Source organism: Balaenoptera physalus (genome assembly GCF_965194825.1).
Source record: "Balaenoptera physalus genome assembly, chromosome: 3".
In the NCBI taxonomy this organism is placed as follows: domain Eukaryota; kingdom Metazoa; phylum Chordata; class Mammalia; order Artiodactyla; family Balaenopteridae; genus Balaenoptera; species Balaenoptera physalus.
In genome coordinates, this window is record NC_138890.1 from 118,530,605 (window position 1) to 118,557,897 (window position 27,293).

At 37.2% G+C, this 27,293-nt stretch overlaps 1 protein-coding gene across 1 annotated transcript in view; it reads left to right on the forward strand.

The window, feature by feature from the left end:
* Nucleotides 1-27,293, forward strand: part of ANKRD31 (ankyrin repeat domain 31) — a gene marked incomplete at its 5' end in the record, with an annotated part of 139,336 nt that overhangs the window by 37,857 nt on the left and 74,186 nt on the right. Inside the window, 6 exons of the mRNA XM_082457050.1 lie at nt 7,245-7,400; nt 14,794-14,936; nt 19,796-19,940; nt 22,778-22,830; nt 23,799-25,317; nt 25,979-26,149. Coding sequence (XP_082313176.1) covers nt 7,245-7,400; nt 14,794-14,936; nt 19,796-19,940; nt 22,778-22,830; nt 23,799-25,317; nt 25,979-26,149 — 2,187 coding nt within the window. The remainder of the gene's footprint in view (nt 1-7,244; nt 7,401-14,793; nt 14,937-19,795; nt 19,941-22,777; nt 22,831-23,798; nt 25,318-25,978; nt 26,150-27,293) is intronic.

Consider the following 27,293-nt stretch of genomic DNA (forward strand, 5'->3'; position numbering starts at 1 on the left):
TGACCCCAGGGGAGACTGAGCCAGACCTACCTGCTGGTGTTGGGGGGGTCTCCGGCAGAGGTGAGGGGTGGCTGTGTCTCACCATGAGGACAAGGACACTGGGAGCAGAAGTTATGGGAAGTACTCCTTGGTGTGAGCCCTCCAGAGTCTGTCATTAGCCCCACCAAAGAGCCCAGGTAAGCTCCAATGTTGGGTTGCCTCAGGCCAAACAACCAACAGGGAGGGAACCCAGCCCCACCCATCAACAGTCAAACGAATTAAAGTTTTACTGAGCTCTGCCCACCAGAGCAACAGTCAGCTCGACCCACCACCAGTCCCTCCCGTCAGGAAACTTACACAAGCCTCTTAGATAGCCTCATCCACCAGAGGGCAGACAGCAGAAGCAAGAAGAAATACAATCCTGCAGGCTGTGGAACAAAAACCACATTCACAGAAAGATAGACAAGATGAAAAGGCAGAGGGCTATGTACCAGATGAAGGAACAAGATAAAACCCCAGAAAAACAACTCAATGAAGTAGAGATAGGCAACCTTCCAGAAAAATAATTCAGAATAATGATAGTGAAGATGAGCCAGGACCTCGGAAAAAGAATGGAGGCAAAGATGGAGAAGATGCAAGAAATGTTTAACAAAGACCTAGAAGAATTAAAGAACAAACAAACAGAGATGACCAGTACAATAACTGAAATGAAAACTACACTAGAAGGAATCAATAGCAGAATAACTGAAGCAGAAGAACGGATAAGTGACCTGGAAGACAGAATTGTGGAATTCTCTGCTGCGAAACAGAATAAAGAAAAAAGAATGAAAAGAAATGAAGACAGCTTAAGAGACCTCTGGGACAACATTAAACGCAACAACATTCGCATTATAGGAGTCCCAGAAGGAGAAGAGAGAGAGAAAGGACCCGAGAAAATATTTGAAGAGATTATAGTCAAAAACTTCCCTAACATGGGAAAGGAAATAGCCACCCGAGTCCAGGAAACGCAGCGAGTCCCATACAGGATAAACCCAAGGAGAAACATGCCGAGACACATAGTAATCAAATTAGCAAAAATTAAAGACAAAGAAAAATTATTGAAAGCAGCCAGGGAAAAATGACAAATAACATAGAAGGGAACTCCCATAAGGTTAACAGCTGATTTCTCAGCAGAAACTCTACAAGCCAGAAGGGAGTGGCATGATATACTTAAAGTGATGAAAGGGAAGAACCTACAACCAAGATTACTCTACCCGGCAAGGATCTCATTCAGATTCGATGTAGAAATCAAAAGCTTTACAGACAAGCAAAACCTAAGAGAATTCAGCACCACGAAACCAGCTCTACAGCAAATGCTAAAGGAACTTCTCTAAGTGGGAAACACAAGAGAAGAAAAGGACCTACAAAAACAAACCCAAAACAATTAAGAAAATGGTCATAGGAACATACGTATCAATAATTACCTTAAACGTGAATGGATTAAATGCTCCAACCAAAAGACACAGGCTTGCTGAATGGATACAAAAACAAGACCCATATATATGCTGTCTACAAGAGACCCACTTCAGACCTAGAGGCACATACAGACTGAAAATGAGGGGATGGAAAAAGATATTCCATGCAAATGGAAATCAAAAGAAAGCTGGAGTAGCAATACTCATATCAGATAAAATAGACTTTAAAATAAAGAATGTTACAAGAGACAAGGAAGGACACTACATAATGATCAAGGGATCAATCCAAGAAGAAGATATAACAATTATAAATATATATGCACCCGACATAGGAGCACCTCAATACATAAGGCAACTGCCAACAGCTCTAAAAGAGGAAATCAACAGTAACACAATAATAGTGGGAAACTTTAACACCTCACTTACACCAATGGACAGATCATCCAAAATGAAGATGAATAAGGAAACAGAAGCTTTAAATGACACCATAGACCAGACAGATTTAATTGATATTTATAGGACATTCCATCCAAAAACAGCAGATTACACTTTCTTCTCAAGTGCGCACGGAACATTCTCCAGGATAGATCACATCTTGGGTCACAAATCAAGCCTCAGTCAATTTAAGAAAATTGAAATCATATCAAGCATCTTTTCTGACCACAACGCTATGAAATTAGAAATGAATTACAGGGAAAAAAACGTAAAAAACACAAACACATGGAAGCTAAACAATACGTTACTAAATAACCAAGAGATCACTGAAGAAATCAGAGAGGAAATCAAAAAATACCTAGAGACAAATGACAATGAAAACACGACGATCCAAAACCTATGGGATGCAGCAAAAGCAGTTCTAAGAGGGAAGTTTATAGCTATACAAGCCTACATCAAGAAACAAGAAAAATCTCAGATAAACAATCGAACCTTACACCTAAAGGAACTAGAGAAAGAAGAACAAACAAAACCCAAAGTTAGCAGAAGGAAAGAAACCATGAAGATCAGAGCAGAAATAAATGAAATAGAAACAAAGAAAACAATAGCAAAGATCAATAAAACTAAAAGCTGGTTCTTTGAGAAGATAAACAAAATTGATAAACCATTAGCCAGACTCATCAAGAAAAAGAGAGAGAGGGCTCAAATCAGTAAAATTAGAAATGAAAAAGGAGAAGTTACAGTAGACACCGCAGAAATACAAAGCATCCTAAGAGACTACTACAAGCAACTCTATGCCAATAAAATGGACAACCTGGAAGAAATGGACAAATTCTTAGAAAGGTATAACCTTCCAAGACTGAACCAGGAAGATACAGAAAATATGAACAGACCAATCACAAGTAATGAAATTGAAACTGTGATAAAAATCTTCCAACAAACAAAAGTCCAGGACCAGATGGCTTCACAGGTGAATTCTATCAAACATTTAGAGAAGAGCTAACACCTATCCTTCTCAAACTCTTTCCAAAAATTGCAGAGGAAGGAACACTCCCAAACTCATTCTATGAGGCCACCGTCACCCTGATACCAAAACCAGACAAAGATACTACAAAAAAAGAAAATTACAGAGCAGTATCACTGATGAATAGAGATGCAAAAATCCTCAACAAAATACTAGCAAACAGAATCCAACAACACATTAAAAGGATCATACACCATGATCAAGTGGGATTTATCCCAGGGATGCAAGGATTCTTCAATATACGCAAATCAATCAATGTGATACACCATATTAACAAATTGAAGAATAAAAAGCATATGATCATCTCAATAGATGCAGAAAAAGCTTTTGACAAAAATCAACACCCATTTAGGACAAAAACTCTCCACAAAGTGGGCATAGAGGGAACCTACCTCGACATAATAAAGGCCATATACGACAAACCCACAGCAAACATCATTCTCAATGGTGAAAAACTGAAAGCATTTCCTCTAAGATCAGGGAGAAGACAAGGATGTCCACTCTCACCACTGTTATTCAACATAGTTTTGGAAGTCCTAGCCATGGCAGTCAGAGAAGAAAAAGAAATAAAAGGAATACAAATTGGAAAAGAAGAAGTAAAACTGTCACTGTTTGCAGATGACAGGATACACAGAGAATCCTAAAAATGCCACCAGAAAACTACTAGAGCTAATCAATGAATTTGGTAAAGTTGCAGGTTACAAAATTAATGCACAGAAATCTCTTGCATTCTTGTACACTAATGATGAAAATTCTGAAAGAGAAATTAAGGAAACACTCCCATTTACCATTGCAACAAAAAGAATAAGATACCTAGGAATAAACCTACCTAGGGAGACAAAAGACCTGTGTGCAGAAAACTATAAGACACTGATGAAAGAAGTTAAAGATGATACCAACAGATGGAGAGATATACCATGTTCTTGGATTGGAAGAATCAATATTGTGAAAATGACTATACTACCCAAAGCAATCTACAGATTCAATGCAATCCATATCAAATTACCAATGGCATTTTTTATGGAACTAGAACAAAAAATTTACATTACATTACATTTGAAAATCAATCACTGTAATTTGTTATATTAATAAGCTAAAAAAGAAAAACCATATGATCATCATAGAAGATGATGCAGAGAAAGATTTTGACAATACCTAACATCCATTACTGATGAAAACTCTCAGCAAACTCAGAATAGAGGGGAACTTGGTTAATCTGACAAAGAGCATCTACAAAAAAAATACACAGCTGTCATACTTAATGGTGAAAGACTGAATGCTTTCCCCCTAAGATCAGAAATAAGACAGGCATGTCTGTTCCCACCACTTCTGTTGATCATTGTACTGGAGGTCCTAGCCAGTACAGTCAGGAAGAAAAACAAATAAAAGGCATCCATGTTGGAAAAGAAGAAGTAAAACAGTTTTTAGTCACAAGTGACATAATCGTCTATATAGAAAACCTGATGGAATCTACAGTAAAAGCAACTGTAAGTGAGTTTAGCAAAGTTGCACGATACAAGATCAATATACAAATATTAATTATATTTCTGTATTCTAGCAACAAACAATTAGTGAAATTTATGCCGCAGTTTCAAAAAATGTGAAAAACGGATAAAATTTAGCAAAAGGTGTAAAAGACAGGTACACTGAAACCTACAAAATATTAAACAGAGAAAACACAAAATTTGATGGAGAGAAATGGAGAGAGATTGAGTCAGAAGACAGTATTATTAAGATGTTATTTCTACTCAGGTATATTTATGGATTCTACACAATCTCAATCAAAATTCTTGTAGGATTTTCTTGTAGAAATTCCAAAGCTGGTTCTAAAATTCATATGGAATGCAAAGAATCTAGAATAGTAAGACAGCTCTGATAAAGAACAAAGCTAAAGGGCTAACACTACCTGATTTCAAAAATTATTATATGGCGTAATCAAAACAGCATGATATTGGCATCAAGATAGGGAAATAGGTCCATGGAAGGAGAAGGGAGTTCAGAAATAAACCCTGAGTTTTGACAAAGGCACAAGGCCTTTGTAGTGGAGAACAATTGGATATCCATATGCAGCAGAATGTTATTCAGTGTCATTTTGTGTATTTTAAGAGTGTTGATTTTTGTTTTGGCCAACAAGTTACTTGAAGATAAGTTTGATCCTTTCAACACTTTTTTTTTTTTTTTTTTTTTTTTTATCATGAAAGGATTTTGGGTTGTCAAATGCTTTTTCTGCTTCTATTGAGAAGATTTTTTTTTTAATTAATTAATTTATTTATTTTTGGCTGTGTTGGGTCTTCGTTTCTGGGCGAGGGCTTTCTCTAGTTGCGGCAAGCGGGGGCCACTCTTCATCGCGGTGCGCGGGCCTCTCACTATCGCGGCCTCTCTTGTTGCGGAGCACAGGCTCCAGACACGCAGGCTCAGTAGTTGTGGCTCACGGGCCTAGTCATTCCATGGCATGTGGGATCTTCCCGGACCAGGGCTCGAACCCGTGTCCCCTGCATTGGCAGGCAGATTCTCAACCACTGCGCCACCAGGGAAGCCCTCAACACTTTTTAAAAAACCTTGTTAGGCAGGTCTAGTGTAGGCCTTACTCTAGGATTAGTTTAGCTCTGCTACTATGACATGACCCATTAAAGGTCTCTCTGAATGTTCCAATAGTTCAGCAAGGTCTCTCTCCTCAGCCTGGCAGGAATGTGAATGTCTCCCAGCCTGTGTGATCTCTGATGGTTGTTACTTTATAGTTCCTGGGTAATTGTTCTTGCCCAGCCTCATGAAGATTCGCCCCACGCATGAGCAGTTCAGTATTCAGATAACGACTCAAGGAGCCCTTCTTACAGATTTCTGGTGCCTTTTCTCTACGCTCTCATCTCTGGTGCCCTGCCCTGTAAATTCTGTTCACCCCAGCCTCCCCAGACTCTGACCTCTGTCTCCGTAGCTCAGCAGAATCACCTTGCTATGCTTGTGCTATACTGTGAAAAGCCTCCAGACAAGAAGCTAGAGTGAGTGACCTTAGGGCTCACTTCATTGTTTGTCTTCACTCAGGGGAGTCAAATAGGTCTGAACTACCTGTTTTCCAATGTCTGAATAAAGGGTCTTTTTCCCCTATATATTTTGTTTAATATTCTAGTTGTTTACAATGGGAGGGCAAGTCACAGCAGTTATTTAGTCATGATTGGAAGTGAATGTCTTTCACAACTTAGTTTTCATTGAAAATTTTTGTATTCTTAATTTGTTATTTTGAATAAATTGCATATTTATAATAGCAGGTACAACTGGAAAAGACAGATCTGGGAGTAAAGACTATTGATTTTTGCATATAGTGTATCTGGTGGGAGCAGAATGCTTTGTAGTCTGGGGTGGGGGAAGGCAGGCTCAGGTGTTCAGCAGTTGGTTTGTTTTACAGTGGAACTGAATGGAGAGAATCAAATAAAAACAAAGCAGTTAAATTGTGGTCCATTAAGAAATCTGTTGCAGTACTCAATTACCTTTCTGAGGTTTTAGGATGGGGCAGGTTATTTAGATGAAACTGGAAAAGCTATCACCAAAGTTATTCTGAGGGAATTCCCTGGCGGTCCAGTGGTTAGGACTCTGCGCTCTCACTGCCGAGGGCCCGGGTTCAATCCCACAAGCTGGGTGGTGCGCCAAAGGAAAAAAAAGCTATTCTGAAATTCAGGAAAACCAAATGAGTATTATCTGTAAAAATTGACAGGATTTGTATTATCTAGATGAGGAGTTTAGGAGGCACAGGGGAGAAATGATACTTGGTATATATAACCTGGAAAGCTATTTTAATTGTGTATTTCCCAGTTTAGGAAATCAAAACTATTATACTGCTCAAGACCAAGCTTTATTTAATTTCATGACAATTATTTTTAGTAAAGAAAGAAAATTTAGCATTCCCTTTTCTGGTCTTGCTGGGGTTAATTTTTGTATCTTCCTTATATACTTCTGAGATTTTCTCCTCATGGTTTTATAAGACATTTTGGTATTATAATATTTTGTTAGGTTTAATAACATCTAATTCTGGATTTAAATAATCCCTTTCACCAGAACTTTTAAGAAAATAATCCATTAGTCTTCTTATATATGCACCTTTCCTGGAGTTTCAATCAATATAAACTGCTTACATGATTTATAATTTACTCAAATATTTCAAACTAATGACATTTGTCTTTTTCACCTTTTTGCATGTAGATACCATTATAGTTGGGTTAATGGATGAAATACTCCTCCATAATGTAATATACTCTATTCCAGAATGTTGACTGGATTCATTCTATTACTTATATTCCTCTTGATTTTCAAATAAGGATTATTAATTTTTTTGTTTTCTTTTGTTCATGCCCTCATTTCAGAAAAAATGAAGATGAATAAAGTATCTCGTGGTAACATTAACCGGAGAAACATCTTTGGAGAGAACTTACTGTATAAAGCTGCTCTGCACAATGACGCTAATCTTGTTCATCATTATGTGAAGAAAGGTGGAAATGTTAATCAACCAAGTTATGCTGGTAGGTTGTGGTTACCACTTACAGTTATCTTAAGAGTGGTTTGTAGTTTCAGCTGAGTCACTACTATGAAAGTATAGCAAAGTAGGCCTAAGGCAAGTCTCAAACAGAAAGCTTCCAGGTAATTTTTCTGCTTAGGCAGTGCTTCACCATCATCTCCCAGGGAAGTGGTAAGATAGCGGGGAGAGGCAGGAGAAGAACATTACATTTCACCTTCAAAGATTATGCCTGCTTTCAAAGGTTATGCCTTCAAAGGCCCACTGCACCAGGTGGGCCATGTGCAGTGGCATTACACAGAAGGATGGGGTTCCTGGGGCTGGCTTGCTGGCTTTGTGTGGGCATTTTTACTATGAGACTCAGCTTTTAATGGACGAGAAATGAGGTTCAAAGCTGAAAGAAGCTGATGGTACACTGAGCTTCAGGGAAAATTGATGATAAAATGGTAGATGTACAGCAAGGACAATTGCCAGGGAAATGGAGAGAACAGACTATGAGGTAGAGAGGGTGGGGCAGGAAGCTCAGAAAGAACAGTCTTTCTGCAAGGCTAGGTCTCTGGTACAGTCTTCCTGTGGGGAGAACCTGATACGTTCTTCTGGAGAGGAATGATTCCTTAAAGGCACTTAAGTACTTAAAACACTGAGCAGCACTGTGTCCATACTTTTACTATTGTTTCTCGGTGTATGAAACAATGCACAAAGTCTCGTGGTACACAGAGATGAGCAGCACAATCCATGGACAAGCAGGTGATGACAAGTGCACCCCCAGTACTTACTTTAGCAGCACCTGGGTTTATACTATAATCAGGGTTTTAAAGACTATTATTCTAAGTCTCACACCCAGTTCATCCATTATGGTCTTATAGCCCTCAACCTTGGATCCTTACTTGCTAGCCAGAGCACTTGCTCCCTTGATTTTGAGAAATATATGGTTCTTTCTCTTAGTCTCTATGTGCTCCTTCAGTTCAGGAGTAGTTCTGCATGCCACTAACTGGACTTCTATGGATTTCCCAAGCATCAATCTTAGCATGTTTCTTTTCATTAACCTTTTTTTCTGTGCCATCACTAACATCGCCACTTGCTGTTCCCTGCTTGTCTTTGGCCAGGCAGTGACCTTCTCCTCACGCCCTAGGTACTTCTGTGACCTTCATGAATTCTTTATCCTTCCATATTTTCCGGACTTTTTGAACTCTCTTGTTTTCTATTTTTCCTTCTCAATTTGCATCTTAATCTGACCTTTACTACTTCTGGCTGCCACATCCCACAGAATTGCAGAGGGCAGTGTTTGCAAAGGGTTGTCCATAAGCCATTTTCGTAAGAGTCACTTAAAATATTTGTTCAAAATGCAACCTTTACTTCACCGCCCCCAAAGCACACACACACAAAATCACTCAAAATCACAATCAAAATCTATAGGTTAAAATCTGGAAATCAAGTTCCCTAGATGATTTTTATTCTCATTAATGTTCAAGAACTACTGACAAGAGGTGTATGGCCTCCATATAATTCAGTGTAGTGAGCTTTTACCGTATGCCTCCTCTGTGCCAGATACTATGAAAACAAAAAGATAAACAGTATCTACTAGGAAGGTTTAAATAAATTTATTTTGTGAGATAATCCAATAAAGGCTTAAGTACCTTTTGAGGAATTGACAAAATGTTATAGTAACAGACCAATGGTCTTTTTATAGGTAACATTTGCATTTTATAAGTCCTCATTTACATTTTGTGATATCTTTGATTTAAAAAACCAATTTCAATAATTCTTTACCTATCAAAACCAAGGGTGACAACCATGAAGTAGCCTGAAAATAAATTCTGAATACCTAAAATAGATCTAATAAAGCTTCTTTGCTAAAACCCTCTCAGATCAATGACTTGAGCATTATTTTACACAGATCCTATCTGATTCCTAAGCCTATGACACATTAGAACTGAAAAGAAAGGTTGGCTTAGGCCAGGATATTGATAATAGCAAGAAGTTTAAGCCAACAGCAAGGCAAGAGACAGATAAAAAATGAGAGGCAAAATTGTTGAGGACTGTAATGAAGAGAGTGCACTTTATATCTCTGTGGGTGTTAACAATTGCTGCATTAGATCATATAACTAATATTATTATGATCTTGAATCTTTTTAAACAAATGAGTTAAATTATATTGTCTTCGTAGGAAATTTACACTCTTATAAACCTTTGAAGAAATTTCCTCCAAGATAGTTACATTTTTAAAAAGAAAAAATGATGTTGCTTAAGGATCTCCCAACCTGCAGTTTTGGGAGATAATAAAAGATCTGTTATAAAATGTACTCCATCTTTATTTAAGAGGAGTGGTTTTACAACACAGAAGGAGTAAGCCTTAGGAGAAGGGAAATTCTTTGTTACATTTGATTTCTTTCTGGAATATGTAGCCCTTTCTGTGGTCTAGAGTAGCTTTCTTTCAACCCTGGAACTGATACTGTTCATCACTGGGTCATCCTTGCTTACTTAGGTCACACTTAAAGTAGCATTCATTTTCAGCTTCCCTCCCCAAGACCCCACCATTTACTATGAATTGCTCACATGTACTTTGTTTTCTTTGGGAATTTTCTGAAGTAAATTTAGTGTACAAGACTGGCTTTTTCTTGGAAGCCAGACAGTTGCTTTACATTTACCTTATCTTTTAGTCATTCTGAGCTCAGGGAAAACAAACATCTTTTGTTACGGTTATTTTCTCATTCCTGTAGCGCCATTTCTGTCCCCTTTAGGAAACTAATTTTTATTGTAGTTTAAGCAAAACCTAAATAAGGAAAGGAAGTTTCCTAGAAGGAAAATCATCATCTGCATTCCAAAGTTAATAACTTTTGGATTTCTGATACTTCATTTTTCATCCCACCAAACCCAGACTGTGGCAAATAATCAAGTTAACCAGTGTACATTATCAGTAAGCAAATTTCCACTGGTTTACAGGTCCCAGAACCTACATAGCAATTAGTTCACGCTTTTTATTGGAGACAGTACTTTGGGGGAAGAGAGTTTTTATATTATTTTTTAAAAAATAGATAGTCCTTAAATAGTTATCTTCCAAAAGTTCACGTTTATTTGAAAATTTTTATGGAATTATGAAAAATTTCAAACATACAGAAAAGTTGAAAGAATTGAACAGTGAACATCCGTATACCTAATTCCTAGATTCTCCGTATTTGTTTTTGTTACATACTTATTGTAAAGGGAAACACTCATGTGTTTCTCCTCTACTCACACCCAGATACGTGGGTTTTCCACACATTGAACAATTCTTCCACACCAGCTGGGTATCCTGCAATTCAATTCAATTCTGACACTAAACATTGTTAGTGTAGACTCCACAGATTAAGAAATCAGTCCCATGAGGCTGACCCCCACTTCAGATGCCAATCACAAGTAGGAGATCACCAGGTTACCCACAGCTTTCATTCACCTTGGCTACAAACTGGGGGTTACCATGACACATTTCTTGGATTTGATCATTTCCTAGAACAGCTCATGGACTCAGGGAAACACTTAACTTACATTTACCAGTTTATTATATAATAAAGCATATGATTAAGGATACAGATGAAAAGCCAGATGAAGAGGTGAGGTCTGGAAGGGTCCGAAACACAGGAAATTCTGTCTCCATGGAATTGGGGTGTGCTGTCTTCTCAGCGTGCAGATGTGTTCACCAACCTGGATAAGCTCTCCAAACCCCATACTTTGGGGATTTTTATGGAGACTTCATCACGTAGGCATGATCGATTATTAAATCCATTTCTAGCCCCTCTCTCCTTTCTGAAGTACAGAGGCAGACCTGAAAGTTCCAGCTTCTTATTATGACTTGGTTTTTCTGGTGACCAGCCTCATCTATGAGCCCACCAAAACTTGCCTCATTGGAACAAAATACGCTTCTATCTCCCAGGAAATTCCAAGGGATTTTAGGAGCTCTGAGACAGATTCTTCTATCATTCAGGAAATTACAAAGGTCTTGGAAATTCTGTATCAGGAACTAGGGTCAAGGACTATAAGGACTTAAGATTCTCCTGCCACCCCTGTTTACAAGGGTTTTAGGAGCTCTGTGTTAGGAACCAGGGGGCAGAGGCCAGTATACATATTTTTTAAATTATTCTTTCAACTCCAACATGGCTTTCTCAAACATTTATTTCTTTATTATTTTTAAAAATTGAAGTTTAGTTGATTTACAATATTATATTAGTTTCAGGTATACAACATAGTGATGCAATATTTTTATATGTTATACTCCATTTAAAGTTAATACAAAATAATGGCTATATTTCCCAGTCCTGTACAATATTTCCATATTGCTACTGTATTTTGTACATAGTAGATTGTGTCTCTTAATTCCCTACCCCTTTCTTGCCCCTCCGCACTTCCAGAGGTAGCCATTAGTTTTTACTCTATATGTGTACGTCTGTTTCTGTTTTGTTATATACATTTGTTTTATTTTTTAGATTTCACACGTCATATAGTATTTGTCTTTCTCTGTCGTATTTCGCTAAGCATAGTTCTCTCTAGGTCCATCCACATTGTTGCAAATGACAGATTTCATTCTTTTTTATGGCTTAGTAATATTCCATTTTGTGTGTGTGTGTGTGTGTGTGTGTGTGTGTGTGTGTGTGTATACCACATCTTCTTTTTCTGTTCATCATTTTTGGGCACTTACGTTGCTTCCAAATCTTGACTATTTGTAAATAATGCTGCTGTGAACGTTGAGGTGCATGTATCTTCAAATTAGTGTTTTCATTTACTTCAGATACATACCCAGCAGTAGAATTGCTGGATCATAAGGTAGTTCTGTTTTTTGGTTTTTGAGGAACCTCCATACAGTTTTCCATAGTGGCTGTACCAATTTACATTTCCACCAACAGTGTACAAGGGTTCTCTTTTCTCTGCATCCTCACCAGCCTTTGTTATTTGCAGACTTTTTGATGATAGCCATTTTGACAGTTGTGAGGTGATATCTCATTGTGGTTTTGATTTGCATTTCTCTGATAATTTTTCATGTTGGGCATCTTTTCATGTGCCTGTTAGCCAGCTGTATGTCTTCTTTGGAAAAATGTCTGTTCAGGTCTTCTGCCCATTTTTTGATTGACCTGTTTGTTTTTTTGATATTGAGTTGTATGAGGTGTTTATGTATTTTGGATATCAGCCTCTTATTGGTCATATCATTTGCAATGTTTTCTCCCATCCAGTACATTGTCTTTTTGTTTTGTCGATGGTTTCCTTTGCTGTGCAAAAGCTTTTCAGTTTAACTAGGTCCCATTCATTTATTTTTGCTTTTGTTTCCTTCAGCTTAAGAGACAGATCCAAAAAAGTATTGCTATGATTTATGTCAAAGTGTGTTCTGCCTACGTTTTCTTCTGGGAGTTTTATGATTTCCCATCTTACATTTACGTCTTCAATCCTTTTTGAGTTTATTTTTGTATATGGTGTGAGAAAATGTTCTAATTTCATTCTGACAACCTCTGCCTGTCTAATTGGGGTAATTAGTCGATTTTCATTTAATATGAATATTTGGATTTACTGCCATTTTACTCGTGTTTCTTGTGTCTTCATCTATTTGTTTCTTTCTTTGTCTTTGCATTATTTTGTAGTGATTACTCTAGGGATTACAATATACATTTTTAATGTTTTATGGTCTTCTTAGAGTTAGTATTGTAATACTTCATATAAAATGTAAGAACATCGAACACATCTCCCTTTTCCTTTTTTTTTTTTTATAAATTTATTTATTTATTTTTGGCTACGTTGGGTCTTCGTTGCTGTGCGTGGTCTTTCTCCAGTTGCAGTGAGTGGGGGCTACTCTTCGTTGCTGTGTGCAGGCTTCTCATTGCAGTGGCTTCTCTTGTTGTGGAACACGGGCTCTAGGCACACGGGCTTCAGCACTTGTGGCACACAGGCTCAGTAGTTGTGGCTCGTGGGCTCTAGAGCACAGGCTCAGTAGTTGTGGCACACGGGCTTAGTTGCTCCTTGGGGTCTTCCTGACTCAGGGCTTGAACCCGTGTCCCCTGCATTGGCAGGTGGATTCTTAACCACTGTGCCACCAGGAAAGCCCCTCCCTTATCCTTTATGTTATGTCTGTCGCATATATTACATGTATATACAGGATAAACTCCAAAACATAAAGTTATAATTTTTGCTGTAAGTAGCCTTGTGTATTTTAAGGAAATTTATAGGAAATAAATTCTATTAACTATATATTTACCAGTTTTGGTGCTCTGCATTTCTTCCTCAAGGCTTTCTAATTAATACTATTGGAGAAACTCCTTCTATAGATGTTCTTAACTGGAGTGTCCCCTCAAAGGGGACATTTGGTAGTTTCTGGAAGCATTTTTAGTTTTTATAACTGGAATGGGAAGCAGGGTACTACTGGCATCTGATGGATTAAGACCAGGGATACTGCTAAACATCCTACAGTGCCCAGAACATTTAGCCCAAAATGGCAGTGCCAAGATTGAGAAACTGGATTATGGAGAAGGTTCTGAAAATGTTAGTGCCAAGATTGAGAAACTCTGGTTTATGGAAGGAAAGAATGAAGCACACTTTAACTTGCAACTTTTTATGTTTTCTTACATCAGTCGTATGATTTTTTGGAGTTTAGATGTCTTTGACTTATACCATTATATCTGGCTAGCAAAGGAAGATATTTATTTGGATGACTGGTTTTCTTGGAGCAGTTTGTGGTATGTTTGTTGAATTTACTGTAACTAACTTTTTGCAAATAGGGAGAAAAGAAATACAGTTGACCCATGAACAACGTGGGAGTTAAGAGTGCCAACCCTCTGTGTGGTCAAAAATCTGAGAATAAGTTACTGTTAGCCCTCCGTATCCATGGTTACTCCTTCAGCTAACCTCAGATTGTGTAGTACTGTAGTATTTACTGTTGGAAAAAAATCTGTGTATAAGGTGAACCTGCACAGTTCAAACCCACGTTGTTCACGAGTTGACTGTATACTTTTGAACTGACTTCTGCGTAGTCTTGCTGGCTGGGTGGGTTATTTTAATGGAAGTACCTTGAGTTACAAATAAGGCTTTTCCCCCTCTTCTCTGCAGAAAAGTAGCCTTCAACCAGCGTTCTCTATGAGCTAGTAATGACCCCCCTTACAGCCTTTTTATTTGAGGGGGGCAAAAATAGTTTCAAATATTTTACTTATTTTCATATTTTTCCATATTAACACCAACAGAATTAGGGGTAGGAATTTTATTTGTCCATCAGATTTATTGAATCCACAAATAATACAGGTTGCTTTCATGGTGAGATTATCTTGTCTCATATAACCAAAATATTTTTAAAGCAACAACTTAGAATTAGAGTTCTTATTTTAAGGGCAAGCACAAACATTATTAAGATGCCAAATATAAACAAACACCATTTCTTTTTTGTGTAACAGGTTGGACAGCACTTCATGAAGCTAGTGTAGGAGGATTTTATCAGACAGCAAGTGAACTATTAAAGGGTGGAGCAGATGTAAATATCAGAGGAATGTACCAGATCACTCCCCTACATGATGCTGTGATGAACGGACATTATAAGGTACTGTGATTCTTTTGTTTGCAGAGCAAACACTACATTCTGCAAGTATTAAAAACCTCTGGGACCAAGCGATAGAAAAACAGATAGGAATCCAGTTTCAGTTCATTCTGCTAATCAATACTCAGAGTTCATAATAAAATTTTACTGTGTGATGGATCAGTTGTGCCTAATGTGGTAGATCACATGTGTTTGTTATGTCTCTTAAGTGTGTGTGTTTTTTTTAAAGGTTTATTATTTATTTATTTATTTTATTTATTTTTGGCTGCGTCGGGTATTAGTTGCGGCACACTGGATCTTCACTGAGGCATGCGGGATTTTTCGTTGTGGCGCGCGGGCTCTTTGTTGTAGTGCTCGGGCTTCTCTCTAGTTGCGGCATGCGGGTTTTCTCTTCTCTAATTGTGGTGCCCAGGCTCCAGAGTGCGTGAGCTCTGTAGTTTGCAGCACGTGGGCTCTAGTTGAGGTGCAGGAGCTTAGTAGTTGTGGCACGCAGGCTTAGTTGACCTGCAGCACGCGGGATCTTAGTTCCCTGACCAGGGATCAAACCTGCATCCCCTGCATTGGAAGGTGGATTCTTTACCACTGGACCACCAAGGAAGTCCCTCTTAAGTATGTTTTAATCTATAACAGTTCTTCCTATATTTTGTTTTTTTGTGTCTTCTAGAACCTGGGTCATTTGTCTTATAGAATTTCCTAAATTCTGGATTTGACTGACTTTATCTTTGTTTCTTCCCATATTTTCTCTAAATGGTGTTTTAATGTAAAATCTATCAGAGACCACAATCTGGGTGCTATGTGTGCTCATTGCTATTGGATGTCATTGTTTTTAGGCATTTTCAGTGAAATGTATACTTATAGAAAGAAAAACAAATCATGAGTTCTTACTGATATTTCCATTTCAGACTTAATATTATAGATTCATAATAACTTTGATTTTATATTTGTATCTCTTTTTCTCTTATGCTAAACATTTGTTTCTTAATACATTAATTTATTTCTTTATCGTACAGCATACTTACAGTATTACTATTAGTGTATTATTATTATTATGAATATTAACAATATTATTATTAACAATGGAACTACTAATGAAGTGCTTTTTTTATAGTTCTTTTTGTTTTGTTTATATTCCATTAGGGATGTGCGGTAAAAATACTATCTTTTCCAGTACTTGAAAGAATTTTATTCTTTGTCGTGTTGGCTTCTTATGCAAGGAAGTTGTTGGAAGGCAGAGATATGGAATAATATCCTCCAAACTGAAAAGGAACTTTGAGACTGGAAAACAAAGCAGGCAATTCCATAAAGTGCAGCTGTGAAGTTTATTGTGGGTAACTTACATACTGGCAGGATTGGGCAGACAACAGTGCAGAGGCATTCACAGCTGTGCTCCTCACCACTGAAAGGAGTACAGGGAGATTTAAAGCGGCCAAAGCTCACAACAGAATCTGACTACCAAATGAGAAGCATGTCCACACTGACTGGAACTGGAGATTTTTGCTCCCCCTGGGGGGTCTCGTGACCATTAAGCATCTGTGTCAACAAAAGACACTCTTCCAGTTTTCACATCAGATGAAAACAAGGGTAAAAGTTGACAGGGAATTTATCTGGCTTGGGCACATTCCTTGTGAGTAGTCTAAAGCTTAATCATGCAGAAAGGGGAGGGGTAGGACTTCAGACCTAAGATAGAGCTGACAAAATGGAGTCAGCGTGGTTCAGCCACACAGAAGTCAGCTGATTCTAGAGGGAGGAAAGCACTAGAGTCAATAATATGATTAAAGGTGGAGAGCCACGGGCAAGCTCTAAGTAGCAGTGTATTTCCTTATGCGGCCTACTGTTTGATGAACTAAATAAGTGGGGATTGTGAGGCCAGCCACTTACTGAAATTGCTCTGCTTGTTCCAGTTAAGAACATGTGGTAATCTTAAAATATGTCCACAAATTCTTTAACAGTCCTCCCTTTGAAAGGTGGATCCTGGTTCCTGTCCTCAGGAGGGTGGGCTGGAGTTTCAGTGAGTTGCTTCTAACAAACACGATGTGGCAGGAGTGACACAGTACATGACTTCTAAGACTAGGCTGAAAACTATTGTGGCTTCTTCCTTGTTCTCTCACTCACTTGTTCAGCAATGCTGGGCGAAGCCAGATGTCATTTCATGCAGCCACTCAAGCAGCTCCGTGGAAAGGTTCACATGGCAGTGGACAAAGGCCTCCTGCCCACAGCCATGTGAGTGAGCCATCTTAGAAACAGATCCTCCAGTCCCAGGCAAACTTCTATTTATTTATTTTATTTTATTTTTTAATTTTTAAATATTTTTAAATAAATTTATTTATTTTATTTATTTATTTTTGGCTGCATTGGGTCTTCCTTGCTGCACGTGGGCTTTCCCTAGTTGCGGCGAGTATGGGCTACTCTCCATTGCAGTGTGTGGGCTTCTCATTGAGGTGGCTTCTCTTGTTGTGGAGCACGAGCTCTAGGCACATGGCTTCAGTAGTTGTGGCACGTGGGCTCAGTAGTTGTGGCTCGCAGGCTCTAGAGTGCAGGCTCAGTAGTTGTGGCTCACAGGCTTAGTTGCTCCGCGGCATGTGGGATCTTCCCGGACCAGGGCTCGAACCGTGTCCCCTGCCTTGGCAGGCGGATTCTTAACCACTGCACCACCAGGGAAGTCCCCAGGCAAGCTTTTAGGTGATTGTATCTCCAGCCAACCTCTTGACTGTAACCTCATGAGAGACCCTGAGGCAGAACCATCCACCTGTGGCCACTCCCAAATTCCTGACCCACAGAAACTATGAGACTATAAATATTTATTATTGTTTTAAGCTACTAAGTTTTGGGGTAACTTGTTAGGTAGCAACAGATAACTAATATAGAACCTAAATGCAGATTTAAAATAGGGGTAAAAAACTCAGTGGAAATAACTGATTTACTGCCATTTGGTAAGAAGAGAGTTTTTTAAAGAGGATATATTAGTTAGGCTTCAGAATTCCTGATACCAAGCTATAGAGAGAATTGGTAAATGTGAATAGTTGGTGAAGCAGAGTATCCAGAGTCTAAAACAGAGACTGCCAAAGTAATGTATTCACTCCCTTGGGATCACCAACCCAGATTTCCAGAAAAGTGAAGCTCTAGCCCTTGCCTTTTCCCTTCCTCCCATCTTCTTTCTCATGCTTGTTGATCCTGAGTTACTTTCATACTGCATGGCTTATTATTTGACATAAAACCTCCAGAGATAAGCAACACAGCTCTTTTGGCAACCCACTTATGAAACTACTTTTCCTGAAAGAAAGTGGTACACTCTCTATTTGTATTACTAAACAAAACGTGAAGCTCCAGGAATATGAATTGTAAATTTAATTATATCTACTATTACTTTCCCCCTATCTAGCATTAAACTCCTACATTAAAGCCATTTGAAAAGCAGAATTAAGTTGCTGAGTCTTAATAATTTTTAAAAGATTTGGCTCATATTCTCCCTGTGTGTGGTGGGACATTTTTCTCTCCTAGAATGCTTTCTTATAAAAGGAAAAATGTATATATCTTTAATCTTTAGATGCATAAAATTTACAGAAATTCAGATCCTTTCTCTCATTCCAGACATTAACATGGAAATCTAGGCTTCATTTAGTATAATGTTATTTAAAGCCTGTTACCCACATCCTCCTTGGTCAACATTCATTCTTTTATTAAACAACATTTATTATTAAATATATACTCTATGCCAGATACTGAAATAGACACTGGGAATATGAAGATGATTAAGACATATATCTGTTGCAAAAACTTGGAAGCAACTTAAACATGCATCAGTAGGGTACTGGTTAAGTAAATTATAGTACATTCATATAGTACATTCAAAAGTAAACTATTACTCAGCTGCTAAAAAGAATGATGGAGTTCAATCCATACTGATTTGGAACAATCTTCAAAGTCTGTTGCAGGGTGGGGTGGGCAGGAAAGAAGCTAAGATATAGAGGAATGTATATAGTATATGACCACTTGTGTAAGAAAAAATGTATGTACACAGTTATGATACGTACATATATACCTGTTGGACTAGACTAACTCTGGAAAAATTAAGAAGAAACTGTAACCAGAGCTGACTTAGAAAAAATAATTAGATGACTAGAGGACAAGGGTTGAGGAGGGAAACTTATTTTTCATTGTCTACTTCTCTGAACCTTCTTTATTTTGAACCATATTTATTAATTTCCTATTCAAAAATAATAAATTAATTTTAAAAGAAAACAGAGTCCTACCCTCAAAAATCTTGGAGTACAGGAGAGAGAAATATATAAGAAGTATAATATAGAGCATATTGGACATAAAATATGTACATAAAAGAAGGAAGAGGTCACTTTTTTCTGGGGGATCAGTGGGTGAGGAGGTCAGGGAGAGCTTCGTAGAGGAGGTTACTTGAGGAGCAGTAACAGATTAAGGGTTTACCCATTTCTCTCTGATACCGAGGGGGAGCAGCGGCAGCACAGGTCTATACGGAAGCTATTTCCTGGAACCTGTTAAAATTGCATTTACTACTACAGAATGTAATCCTAATTCCTGGTATATCTGCTAGCTCCATTTCATCGGCAACTGAACCACAAACATTTCTGCCCCTCACTCCGTTCCTCCTTTCCTCCCTCTTCCTTACTTCCTCTCTCCTTTTTTTTTTTTGTAAGAGAAGGCATATGTATATCAATAAATTATGATTCAGTAGCAATTACATTAATTTTTAGTTTGGGCAGTAATGTTACAGGAAACCCAAACTCTGTATTGTTGAAAGAAATATTTGATGTTGGCTTACAGTTGTATGCTAGCACACATTTATAATAATATACCTTTTGTCTGGGCTCCCTCACACAATCTTCCTCTAGGTGGCACAGTTACTTCTTTTGAATGGAGCAGATCCTTTATTTAGAAATGACAGTGGAAAGTGTGCTTTGGATGAAGCCAAAGACTCATGTATGAAGCGTCTCCTTGAGAGATACGTTCCTAAACATCAAAAACATCTTACATCAGGTAAAATGAAACTGCCCTGTTATATCTATTCATCATGTCAGTAGAGAGTTATAGAAATCAACTTGGAATTATAGAAATTAAATTGATTTTCCTCATAAATTTTGAGAAAATCCATCCTGTGGTGTCCTTGCTCCATTCCTTTAGTTGAGCACACTGACTTGTTTGCAAATGCACCAAATGGAAGAACTCTAAAAGAACAAAGAAAGATAGTATTAAATGTACTTTCCCCCAGGATATGTATTGGAAACAGTTAAGAAAACTTTTGTAAAGTTCTGGGTCTTTTCCCCATAATCCGTTGTCTGAATAACATGAGGTGATGTAACTTACGTTTAGCTGTATCATTTTCAATGAATATGGCCAGGATTGTTTACTTTCATTCCTTAAGGATATTTTCTTATGGCTGTACTTTTGCCTTGTCATTCATCATTGCACTAAGTTGAACTACAAAAGAACGTGACCTGCAGTTTCAAGAAGATTATATAAGAACTGTTTATTTTTGTATTGTATAATTGATTTATAGTATTGTATTAGTTTCAGGGGTACAATGTAGTGATTCAGTATTTTTATAGATTATACTCCAAAGTTATTACAAAATAGTGGTTATATTCCCTGTGCTGTACAATATATCCTTGTTGCTTATTTATTTTATACATAGTAGTTTGTATCTCTTAATTCCAAAATGCTATTTTGCCCCTCCCCCTTCCCTCTCTCCACTGGTAACCATTACTTTGTTCTCTATATCTGTGAGTCTGTTTCTGTTTATACGTTGGTTTGTTATATACATTGGTTTGTCTTATTTTTTTAGATTCTATATATGTGATACCAGAGTATTTGTTTTTCTCTGACTTATCTCACCAAGAATAATACCCTCTAGGTATCCATGTTGTTGCAAATGGCAGCATTTCATTCTTTTTTATGGTTGAGTAATATTCCATTGTATATATATAAAATACTGTATCTTCTTTATCCATTCATCTGCTATGGACAGTTAGGTTGCTTCCATGTCTTGGCTATTGTAAATAGTAGTGCTGCTATGAACATTGGGGTGTGTGTATCTTTTTGAATTAGTGTTTTCATTTTCTTTGGATATATACCCAGCAGTGGAATTGCTGGATCATATGGTAGTTCTACTTTTAGTTTTTTGAGAAACCTCCATACTGTTTTCCATAGTGGCTTTACCAGTTTGCATTCCCACCAACTGTATACAAGGGCTCCTTTTTCTACAAATCCTTAACAATCTTTGTTATCTGTAGACTTTTTGATGATAGCCATTTTGACAGTTGTGAGGTAATATCTCATTGTTGTTTTAATTTGCATTTCTCTGATGGTTATCAACGTTGAGCATCTTTTCATGTGCCTGTTAGCCATCTGTGTTATCTTGTTTGGAAAAATATCTTTCAGGTCTTCTGTCCATTTTTTTGATTGGATTTTTTTTTTTATATTGGGTTGTATGAGCTGTTTATATATTTTGGATATTAACCCCTTATTGGTCGTATCTTTTACAAATATTTTCTCCCATTCAGTAGGTCATCTTTTTGTTTTGTCAATGGTTTCCTATTCTGTGTAAAAGCTTTTCAGTTTTATGAGGTCCCATTTGTTTATTTTTTGTTTCCCTTGCCTTAGGAAACAAATCCAAAACAATATTAGTATGATTTATGTCAGAGTGTTCTGCCTATGTTCTCTTCTAGGAGTTTTATGGTTTCTGGTCTTACATTTATGTCTTTAATCCATTTGAGTTTATTTTTATATGTGGTGTGAGAAAATGTTCTAATTTCATTCTTTTACATGTAGTTGTCCAGTTTTACCACTTATTGAAGGCACCATTTGTTGAAGAGACTTTCTTTTCTCCATTGTATGTTTTTGCCTCCTTTGTCATAGACTAATTGAAGATAGGTGTGTTGGTTTATTTCTGGACTCTCTATCCTGTTCCATTGATCTATGTGTCTGTTTTTGTGCCATTACTGTGCTATTTTGACTACTGTATTATTGTATAGTCTGAAGTAGGGAGCACGATACCTCCAGCTCTGTTCAACTTTCTCTAAATTGCTTTGGCAGTTCAGGGTCTTTTGTGGTTCCATATTTATTTTAGGATTATTTGTTCTAGTTCTGTGAAAAATGTTGTGGCTATTTTGATAGGGATTGCATTAAATCTGTAGATTGCTTTGGGTAGTATGGAAATTTTAACAGTATTCTTCTAGTCCAAGAACACAGTATATCTTCCCATTGCTTTGTATCATCTTCAGTTTCCTTCATCAGTGTTTTATAGGTTTCAGAGTATAGGTCTTTCACCTCTTTGGTTAAGTTTATTCCTAGGTATTTTATTCTTTTTGATGAGATTGTAAATGTAAATGGGATTTTTTTCTTGCTTTCTCTTTCTGATAGTTCACTATTAGTATATAGAAAAGCAACAGATTTCTGTATATTACTCATGTATCCTGCAACTTTATTAAGCAGACATATTAGGAAATGATGATAATACAATTAATTATGAAAGAATTTTTTGCCTTATAAAAGCTTGCACACAGTTGCATATCTGAGTATAACTGTGGGGAATATAAAAATACTGAGTTCAGTGCCCATCTTTAGCATAATTTTGTTGGGTCTGTTTTGCTTTTCCTAGAGAAATGTTTTCAGCTCTCTCAAGATAGTGTTTGGTTTCTAATAAATATGGAAATTATAAATTATGGAATGTTATATGTGCCAATTTTAATAGAAAGTGTTTGCATAATTTCACTTTCTCCACTTGGTTTTCTCATGGCAAATGAGTTGTGGTTTTAGAAGTCTAGAGTCTGACTACTGGAGGCTCTTTTCTTTGATTTTTCTCTTTTTGCTTACAGCGCAGACAAATAGCACTGACCCTTCAGACTCAGAGGATGCACACCACCACAAGGTATATCTCTGTTCAGCAATAAACATTTTTATAGAGCACACCTGCTGGTTATTTTATAGATCATCAGAGGGGAAAGAAAGACTACTGAAGCATTCACCAGGAACAGTGACTTCACCTTTGCTTTTAAGACACTTTGGAATAATTACATAAGAATCAGAAGGTTCTGGCCTGTTAGTTTGGGAAGCAGTTGAGTAAATAAAGCATATGTGGGCACACTAATGTATTGGTAGCCATTTCCATTTCCTTTCTCCTCTTTATGGAGCCATGAGGGTTATCAACAATGTTGAATTTCCTCTGGCCTGAGCACAGTATAAGAGTCAAAGGTGTCGATCCATCCCTTCAAACTTCACATGGTGGGCAGTTACTTTTCATCTGGTGCTTGTGTTGTGAAGTGTGAGAGGAAGCACTGTCCCTGTTTTAATCTTGGCAGCCCACAGTAATCTTTCCATACAGGCCAACTTGGTTGTATATCTATCTTTTTGTTTTTAAATCCCTTCTTCCACTGCCCTACCTGTGGTCTCTCACAGATACCAGAGGAAGAAACTCTCTTAATTCTAGGTCTGTCTATATAACAAATGGGAGAGGAGAGTGCTTCTACAGTATTCGTGTAAAGATTCCTTGTAAAGGAATTATCTGATTGTTTTAAAAGCCTATAAAAATTAGGTAGATTAAAATTTTTCATTATGTTTAGTAAGATAGATAGTGCTAAAATACTGGCAAAAAGAAATTAAAATGTACAGGAGAAAATAAAGATTAGTACACATACTGAGTCTATTACTTTTGCCTTTCTCCTGTTAGTCTACTTTTCTGAAATACAAATCAGGTTGTATATATCCCAGCAGGCCCTGTGGTTAGATCAAATTATAACATTGAATGGAATATTAGTTTGCTTTATCTCTAATCCAGAATGAATTAAGTGTAGAACTATAGTTGAAAATTAAAGCTAACTATGTATTTTGTTTCTATAGAAACCAAAATTCAGTTCTAAAAATCACAGTGGGTTTGTTTGTGATGAAAATTCCAAGAGACAGAAGCCAGAACATGTAAAAGTCAATAAAGGAAGCAAAGAGGGTTTATTTATAAATAAAGAAGATGTATATGAACATTACCAAAAAGATTCCCAAAACATGAAATTTGGTAAATCCAAGCATAAACGATCAACTCTTAGCCAAATATACTCGACAGGACTCAGAAAGGACAATCTCCATGGTGTTGAGGATCCCAGCACAAATGTGTCTAAAGATAAAGGAAGAAGAAATACAGGACATAAAAGGACTCAAGTGGATGATGCAATCCAAGAAAGCAATCCAAGAAAGACAATAGCTGGCTCTTCTTCCAGAAAAATAAACAGATTGGTTACTTGTCAGCAACATACTCTCCAAAACCTTGATGACCTTCCAGAAAAGTCATGTAAATCTTTTAGCCCAGCTCTGTCAGGCCTGAAAAATGGTTTAGGTAACGATGTTGAGACTTGTTCATTTCCCAAAGAGACACATACCCAAAGCCTGGATTTATCAGGTAGTCAAGAAATAAAATTTCTGGAATTAGAATCCACTGACCAAGCTGAAGCTGTTTCTTTCTCAGGACTTTCTTTACATAAAAAAACCGAGTTACCACTTGTTACTACAGATCAGCAGCCTCATACTCACCAAGAACAGCAGCACATTAGCCCTTATAAATCTAATGAAAACAGTAACTCAGGTCAAAAAGATGAGAGCCCTAATAAGTGGGAAAAATTTTCCCCATCCTTTATAAAGGAAAATTTTAATAATGGTGATGATGGTGATTCCTGTGCTCCTGAGGAGACTGTAACATTTAAAAAGGTGATAAGTTCTTCAGGTTGCAAAAACCACGATAATTATAAAGAGAATAAAACAAATAGAGAAGAAATGGATTTTCAACAATTTTTACTTTCTCAAGATCATTTTTCACAGGAAAATGAGTTAATAAAAGCAGGCAGCCTAACCATATTTCCACAACAGGAAGCTGTTAATTTTTCTAATTCAGATAATATAATAGTTTCTGAACATGTTTCAAATTATGAACAGTGTACATGTGGAACTTCTCTTGATCATTCACATGGCAGTCCTGAGCGTCCTTCCCTGGCTTGTACAAGGACACTCTCACCACATGCAGTTTCACAGTTGACTAGTCACGTGGAGCTATTCGAGAGGCCTCAGGGTTGTAGCCCCAGAATACCAACTCCTTTAATGAATCAAACGGATACACATACTGTGGAAAAGGTGAATAAGGAAGGAGACACTAAAAGGAATTACGCTGACAAAGGCCAAAAACCAAGTTCTTCAAATAGGCCTTTATCCAGAGTTGTTCATTCTCAAGTAATAGAAACAACTAAAGTTGAAAAAAGGAGACAAGAGATCAAAACTATACATAGTATAGGCTTTCAGTCCACTGACAATATCAATAAAGAATTGACCGTCTCACAACTTAGTCAAAGAGAAGAGAAGGAAATTTCTCACAAACCAGGTATTAGTAGTATTGCTCAATTTGTACACATTTCCTATAGATTTACTTATTTCACAGAAATTTCTAACTGAATTTCACTCAACCTATGCCCAAACTGATAAGAATGAGGACATGTGGACCATAATTGGGAGATACTGTTAATTAGTTAAGTAATGGTATTTACTTTGAAAGAAGGTGCTAAATTGATATTGACAGGAGATAATAAACAGTATTTCTATGAGTTTTTATGTTTCTATGAGTTTTTTTAATATAGCACCTACTTAGTATCAAGAAACCGAACAACATTTTCATAGCAGGAAATTGTTAGCTCCATTGATTTCAGTGATTCACAGTTGAAATTACATCCAGAAAACTAATTTATGTTTGTTGTATGAAAATATTTTTTAAATAGCACCTACTTAGTATCAAGAAACCGAACAACATTTTCATAGCAGGAAATTGTTAGCTCCATTGATTTCAGTGATTCACAGTTGAAATTACATCCAGAAAACTAATTTATGTTTGTTGTATGAGAACATTTTTAAAGGCTTCCACTCCTTTAAAATAAGCAGTCCAGCTAGGAACAGAAACTTGGAACAATTAACATGACTAGACTCTTTTTTAGTCATGTAACTGGTAAGGAGAACTACAACACTGATATTGCAAAATGTTTGTTTTTCAGGTGAGGAATTAACTAATAATGTCAATGGAGATGAAAACACTATAAGGAATTGTGAGGAGAAGAAAGAAAAAACAGATTCAGAAATTCACATGCCTACTAACATCCAGGAACACAAAAAAGTTCAGAATTTCAGAAAAAGGCAAAATTTCTTGAAAGCTACCTGCAGCCAAGGTTTGTATTCCTGTTTTTATATAGGGAAAGGTTTGGATGATCAAGCCTAGCAATCCACTCTCCTTCAAAGAATTATACACTTTCATATTTACTGTTTTCTTTAGTCATTCACTAATTTATAAGGTTATTTCAGCTATATTTGTCAGATGGTTTTACTGTAATCCACCACTTGAGAATCTCTTAGTCTTCCAATATATTGTCATACTTTTGCCTATGACTTCTAATTTGTTATGTTAGAGGACATAAGATAAACAGTAGAGACAGCAAGAATGTTGAGTGGGGACAGCACATCTGAATTGTGTCAGATCCCTTAGATACTTCCACTGAGCCCTTTTAACACATGGGAAATTAAAGAAGCATAGCCACTAGTTTCTTTGTGTCAGATGCATGAACTGTGTGTGTTTGGCAGCATGGATAGCTGACAATTCTTTGATAGTTCTTGGAGCTAGTTCTGTGTGAACAATAGGCTGGACTACTTCAGGTTAAATGTTAAGCACCAAAAAGTTGATTTAGTAAGAAAAAGTTGATATAGTGAGAGGTAGGAATATTAGGCATACTCTTTGAACCTTCCCCCATTGTCCGCCTGTCATGTAAACTAAAGCCCTTCTTATACATACCTCCTGTAGTGGGTTGAATAGTGGCCCCCCAAAACATATGTCCATGTCCTAATCCCTGGAATCTGTGATACTATCTCATTTAAAGAGTGAACATTACCTTGTTTAGAAAAAGAATCTTTGCAGATGTAGTTAAGGATCTTGAGATGAGGAGGTTGTCCTGGATTTTCCAAATGGGACCCAAATCTTACAACAGGTATCCTTATAAAAGAAAAATGGAGAGAGCTTTGAGACACACAGGAAAGGAGAAGATAATGTGCAGAGCCAGGCAAAGGAACAATGTGGCCAAAAGCCAAGGAAGCTAAGGAGTGCTGGTATCCATCAGAAGTTGGAGGAAGCAAGGAAGGATTCTTCCTTAGAACTTCCAGAGAGAGTGCAGCCCTGCTGACACCGTGGTTTTGGACTTCTGGTCTCCAGAACTGTGAGATAATATATTTGTGTTGTGTTAAGCACAACACAACCACCCAGTTTGTGGTCATTTGTTACAGCTACCACAGGAAACTAATACATTTCTCTAGCAGCACTGAATC